This window comes from Myotis davidii, unplaced genomic scaffold (assembly GCF_000327345.1).
Source record: "Myotis davidii unplaced genomic scaffold, ASM32734v1 scaffold277, whole genome shotgun sequence".
In the NCBI taxonomy this organism is placed as follows: Eukaryota; Metazoa; Chordata; class Mammalia; order Chiroptera; family Vespertilionidae; genus Myotis; species Myotis davidii.
The window spans coordinates 3,794,461-3,801,028 of record NW_006289214.1 but is presented as its reverse complement, the minus strand read 5'-3'; the positions used below and the strand labels follow the sequence as shown (position 1 = coordinate 3,801,028).

Genomic DNA, 6,568 nt, shown 5'->3' with positions numbered 1-6,568 from the left:
AAAACATTTCTATATGTGATACGACACCAGAGTTCAGTTAGGTTTTTTCAAAATGCTGACACGCCGAGCTCAAAAGGTTCGCCATCACTGGTACTAGAGGCTCAGTGCATAAAATTTGTGCACTCGGGCGGGGGGGATTAGCGGTGGGGCGGCGTCCCTCAGTCCAGCCTGCGCCCTCTTGCAGTCTGGGAGCCCTTAAGGGATGTCAGTTAGATATCGGTAGCACTGCCGAGGAGGTGGAAGAGGCTCCCACCACTGCGGCTGCACTCACCAGCCATGAGCTGGGCTTCTGGCTGAGCAGCACTGCCCCTGTGGGAATGCACTGATCACCGGGGGCAGTTCCTGCATTGAGCATCTCCCCCAGGTGGTCAGTGCATGTCATAGCAACTAGTCTTTCAACCATTTGGTAGATTTACATACTAGCCTTTTATTATATATGACTAGAGACCCAGTGCACAAAATTCCTGCAAGAGTGGGCCTTCCTTTCTCCAGCTGCTGACACCAGCTTCCCTCTGGCACCCGGGACCCGTACTTCCTTTGTAGGCCCAGCTTCATCTGGAAGGTGGTCTGGAAGAACGTCCAGAAGGACATCTGGTCTAATTAGCATAATATACTTTTATTATTACAAATAAATAATAATACGCCATTACGCCATTCTTTTAAAATTGAAATCAAAATAATATATGTAGTAATAATAGCTAAAAGCCTCCTAAAAGACCACTTTCCCTCATTTTTATTTTATAACACTCTTTTGGATCATATAATATCTTACAAATAGCAAAGTGGCATTTAAAATATTTTATTTAATATAATAAACATTCACGTTAAAACTCTTAAATTTTTTAAAATTTGCATTCATATCATTTTATTATTTGTATTTTAAGACTCTTGAAGGACCATCAGCAGACCCACATGAGAGCCCTTTGAAAATTTTCAAGATTTCAGGCCACTAGAAAAAAATGCTGTATTTGCTAACTAAATAATTCCTATTACTTTCCCTTCACTTAGCCCATAAATGTATAAAATTGTTTATCCCATTTATTATCGGTATCCCACAATGGATAGGTATTAAAATAAACAAGCAAACTATATTTAAAAATTCAAGAATATATATTTTGAAAACTCAAGATAGCTTCTGGAAATAATGGAAATAGATTAGGAACAATTGCCAGATTCGTATTGCTTAGTTTTACAGAGAATGCATGCATGCACGTAGGTGTGTTTTAAATAAATTTGATTTTGTCACTTAATATTATTTCGTTCATTTGACTTGAAAAACAATATGTGTATTTTAAGACAAATTAAAAAATAAAAAGTGAGCTTTACTCTTGGTCTGTATAAAATCACCCTTCCATGTTTTCTCTAGCTACATGGTCAGAGTATTGTTATGCTGTATCCACCTGCAGCTGTAAAGAAACAAAGATAGTGGAGCATTTTATTGCCATGTCTCCAAGGACGAACAGAATGGCTGGCATGGAGTAAGAGATATGGGAATGTTTCTTCTATAAATTGAGAATGATTGCTGAAAATCAGTTTGCTTTTTATGAATTGGTTTACTTCAGATATATAAGATATTGTGAATAGTTTCCAGAAAAGCTGGGGAAATATCTACACCCTCAGCTGTTTGTTTGCTTGTTTGTTTGTTTGTTTTCTAATTGGTTCTGTGGTCAACTTTTCCAGTTATCATCTAAAATTGAAAGGTATATCCCTGGAGGGATAGCAGGGCAGTTTTCAAATAAATAGATACATTTGGACCAAGGTGGAAAAGGGGTAAAGCTCTCTTAAATATTTAAAATGTATATATGTAGAATAAATCAAATGCTTAAAACAGCATGATAAATTCTGTGGCTAGGGAAATACTTAGCACTATGATCGAACTTAAGTGTGTAGGATACAGAAATCTTCCTTCAGAAAATTCTATGTAGAATGAAGGCTGACAGGTGAAAAATAGTTCACCAAATGAAAATATCGGGAGTGGTTTAAGGAACAGAATTTTGAAGAGCCACAGGAAGGAGAACTTGTGGCACGTTACATTGAGCAGGAAATGAACTGGTGAGCAATAAATTTGGAGAGATAAACGGTCTGTGTGATCTAGGGATAGAAACCATGTCATAGAAGTTTGATTTTACAGTAATACTGAAGACAGGTTAATAGAGAATTTTAAGCATGAAAAGTAAATAATCAGAATTGAGTTTTAAAAAGGTTGCATTTGACAGGATGTAAAAAAAATGGTTCAGAGAAAGCAAGATTAGTGTTAGAGAAATATGTTAGGAAGATATTTTACTAATCCACTTTAGGGTGGAAAAATTCCCCTTCTCTTCCAGTTTCTTTGGCTTATCTAATAATTATATTTACATAAACAGATGAAAGGAGTGAACAAATGCAATATGTATTTACAGGGATCCCATAAACATGAGACTCAGAGAAATGACCAAAGCAGAAAGCTTTTTTACTGTTTAGAAACAAAAACAATAAATCTGTTGACAAGAATTGACAAGCAAAGGGACTTGGGCGTGGGCTAGTAAATTGATGAAGAAGTAACAAGGTTTGTTTATACAGACTTTTGGGGCCTAAATTCTCTATCTCTGGTGATAAAAATATTTTCTCCCCTCCTGGTACAAGGTGGGTACCATGAACATGGGAGCTCTATCTTCCTGATTTCAGGGTGACAAAGGAGTGTCCCTCCTACACCGCTAATCTCTCAAGTAACTTTAATTTAAATTAAACAATAGTAAAAGTGAAATATCTTGGGGTGGCATATTCCTCTCCTTTTTATACTCAGGTTAAAATTGTAACCTGAATTAGGGTGAAGACCATGGAAATGAGTGTAAATAGTTGGTCATAGTTTGAGCATTCAGACATAAGGTTGAGTGAGATACAGTTAAGGGACACAAATGTGCTCCAGGTCTTTCTTGTGAGCAGAGTGGTGTCATTCACTGAGATAGAAAACACACGAGGAATAGCTCATTTAACAAAAATGAAAAAAGATCAGCGATTCATTTTTTATACACACAAATATGCCTGTATAGAAACATAGATGTAGATGTCGGTATAAAATGAAGCTATTCACTTTGTCTAAAACCTATGCACAATTTTCTCAGCATTAAAAGAACATCGGAGGATATTTGGAATACTGCAAAAAATATGACGACCCAGTACTTATCCCTTTCCTATGTAGTGGTGGGATTTGAGCACATATATTTTGTAAGAGTTCTTCAGATGACTCTGATATCAAACAAGACCCGAAAATCATTGGAAACAAAAGAGAGATAATGGAAAGTGTGTGCACCTTGGAGTCAGGCGCACTTTAATTTGTATATATTGATGTTTTGGGTTTACATATTGTCTCTGGACATTCCATTCACACACCTGGCATACGAAGATAACAACGCATGATGAGATTATGCAGGTTTCTCATTTTGAGCAGTTAACTATATTAAAGACAAGAAATGTCACATAAAAATATATTTTTTAAAAAATAATGTATTAAATGAAAAGAATATAAAATGCCACATGGGAATTTTTTTTAACCTACAAAGGGGTGGCAAGAATAAATAAATACATTTAAAGAACTAGCAGATAATGGTGGTAGTTTTCATTTTTAGAGAGTAAGACTAAGTCCTTTCTCAATCAATAAGTTAATGTTTGTGATCTGAGGTTATTATGCTCTTAGCTATTTTATTTCTTATATTTTATTCTTTTTCTTTTCAGGTTGAAATAATATCTAGCTATTTCTAGTCTTCTTTGATATTTTTAAGTACATAAATTATTCTTAGAAAACTGTAATAAAAATCACTGATATCAAAAAGCTCAAATTATCATAATCTTGGCTTACATTCATAGAATAAATTTTTATTACAACTTTTAAAAGTTAATGTTTTTAATATATTTCTAGCCAATTTCATATTCATCATTATTTTTAAAACTCTCAATTCTCATCTCAATGACCATCATAAGGTGGAATTCTTAAAATAAACCCTATACCAGTTGTAATTATGGCCTATTTATGACAAAATATTAAAGTCACTGCATTGTATGTCTAGGTTTAGGACGAATGAATAACATATTGAATTCAGTATAATATCAAGGAAAATAACTTCAAAATGATTTCAATAAGTATAATAGCTATTTCATCTAAAATGTATTCTAACCTATGACTATAAAATATCTTTACAAATATGTCCATGCAAGCTCCAGAATAAATCTTTGCTGGAAACTTCTAAAGCGGTTTTATTTCACTAGAAGTTATAATATATTTTATTATTTTATTAAAAATCACATAAGTGATTGCATATTTTAAGAATTTTAATATATAAATTATTTCTCTTTTATGAATGCCATTTTCATCATTTACATTTTTGTTGTACAACTTGTAGCTAAATTGGAAAATATAAAAATTATTTAGATTTCAATTCAGATAAGTGTCTTAACTGTATTAGAATTTGTATATTTTTCAAAAAAGTAATTTCTTAAATTGTGTTTAATTGTTTCTACAGATGGCTTCCTTGAATATTGGGAGAGCAGGTGCCTGTGTAGTAGTCATCAAGCAACCTTGACTTATTTTTATTTGGAGAGATTTTATTTGCTGGAGTAGTTATTTTTATATCAGAGGGCAAGAATAAGAATTTCCTGAGATGTGAACTCTTCAAGAACAAGGATTTCTGCAGATTCACCTACTGATGTCAATTGAGGTAGAAGATCAAACAGAAAACAAACTGCTATGGGAACAACATCTGGCCATGTATTAGCTCAGGAATGGTCATTGGTAATTTGTTTTGTATTGTAGCATACAATAGCTGGAGTTACCAAAGGCTTGTTTTTCTTGAGCAATTAAAAGGAGAAACCAATATGTGTGACATGGATAATTTCATTATTTATAATTGCTTGATAATATCTGACAATATTCAAGAGGTTGCCCACTGTAGAAGACATGATATTTCCATCTGACAGAATCTGATTGGTTTACTGTTCTCCTAATCAGATATGGTCAGACCAGGAGGCAGAATTATGTTTTATAAAAACAAACATGTGTCTTCCTCATTTTCCTAACCTAACCTACAAGGATAATTAGAGAAACAGATTCATGCTTGGCTCAGACATTCAGAAGACAAACTGTCCTGCTAATCAAAGCTGAATATACCATCAGAAGCGATGGTTAGTTTTTATTGCAACTGTATTAGTGACTTGAAGCTGGCAGGCAAAAAGGGTTGTTTCATTAGGCTATCACATTGCTTCGCTTTTTGACTACAATGAGCCAAAGTATCAGTGCAATTACGGGCTTTTGCCTTATGTTGAGGTCGTAAGCATGGAAGCTAGTTATTCTGGGTGTTATTTATATATATATATCCATTGCATGTTGAAGTCCTTTAGAATTTTCTTTATAAAAAACAACAACTTAGAATTTTGAGACAGAAATCTAGGATCAATTCATTTGAAGTGTTAATAATCATTGTTAGAATGAAGGCAGACTTCAGATTTTCATTCCCCACTTTTCAAACTTGTTACATTGATATGCATATTATTTTATGCCAAATGTTTGGCATTGTTTACGGCATAAAGTGGAAACATTACACAATGTCTTTAATAGATCCATGTAAATTTTAAATACAATTAATAAATGATAGAAAATTTGCTTTTATCAGTGTATCATTCTTCAATCAAGAAAGATAGGCAATTTTTATTGTTTAACTTTTCAAAATTCAAGAAGTTTATATCTCCATCTAACATGTTTATTTCCTCCTAAATGCTATGCTTACAAAAATGCAAGCTTTTTTTTTTTTTAATTCTGACCCAGGATACGTTATTATTGGTTTTAGAGAGAGAGGAAGGGAGAGAGAAAGAGAGAGAAACATCTATGTGAGAAACAAATTCATTGCCTCTCAACTGGGAATTAAACGTACAACCTGGGTATGTGCCTTAATTGGGAATTAAGCTCACGACCTTTTGGTGTATGGGACAATTATGCTCTAACCAACTGTGCCACACCAGCTAGGGCTACAAAAATGCTAACTTTAATTATTGTTTTCTTCTGTAGTTACTCACTTGAAGCAGGTTAGTATTATTTTCCAGCATTGGTGCTTAGAAAAGACACATCCCATAATGAGACTGCTGATAATTGTGCAGGATCTAAAAAAGGCAAGAAAATCCCTCTTTTTAAATCAATATAACCATGGCATTGAGTTATACTATTGAGTAGTAAAATGTGTCGAAATCCAATAACCAAAGAAAATATTGATGAATAGTTTGTATTTTGTGTCAAGAAGCTATTAGTAAATTTGATATTTCCCAACATGTATATGTAGTCAATTTTTTAGTCACTTTTTTTTTTCAGAAAAGCAATGTCATTATAAGTATGAGATACTAAGAAAGTATCAATGATTTTTTAAAATATATATATGTCCTGGTTGGGTGGCTCAGTTGGTTGGAGAGTCATCTCTCATACACCAAAATGTTTGTGGGTTCAATTCCTGGACAAGTACATACCTAGGTTGTGGGTGAGAGCCCGAATCCTGGCACATATGGGGCTCAACCAATCTCTCTCTCTCTCTCTCATCAAAAAACATATCAT

General features: G+C 33.7%; 1 protein-coding gene across 1 annotated transcript in view; it reads left to right on the top strand.

The window, feature by feature from the left end:
• KLHL1 (kelch like family member 1) overlaps positions 1-5,638 on the top strand; it is a 257,625-nt gene extending 251,987 nt beyond the window's left edge. Inside the window, exon 11 of the mRNA XM_006761432.2 lies at positions 4,497-5,638. Coding sequence (XP_006761495.2) covers positions 4,497-4,556 — 60 coding nt within the window. The 3' untranslated portion in view covers positions 4,557-5,638. The remainder of the gene's footprint in view (positions 1-4,496) is intronic.
• The last annotated feature ends 930 nt before the right edge of the window (positions 5,639-6,568 follow it).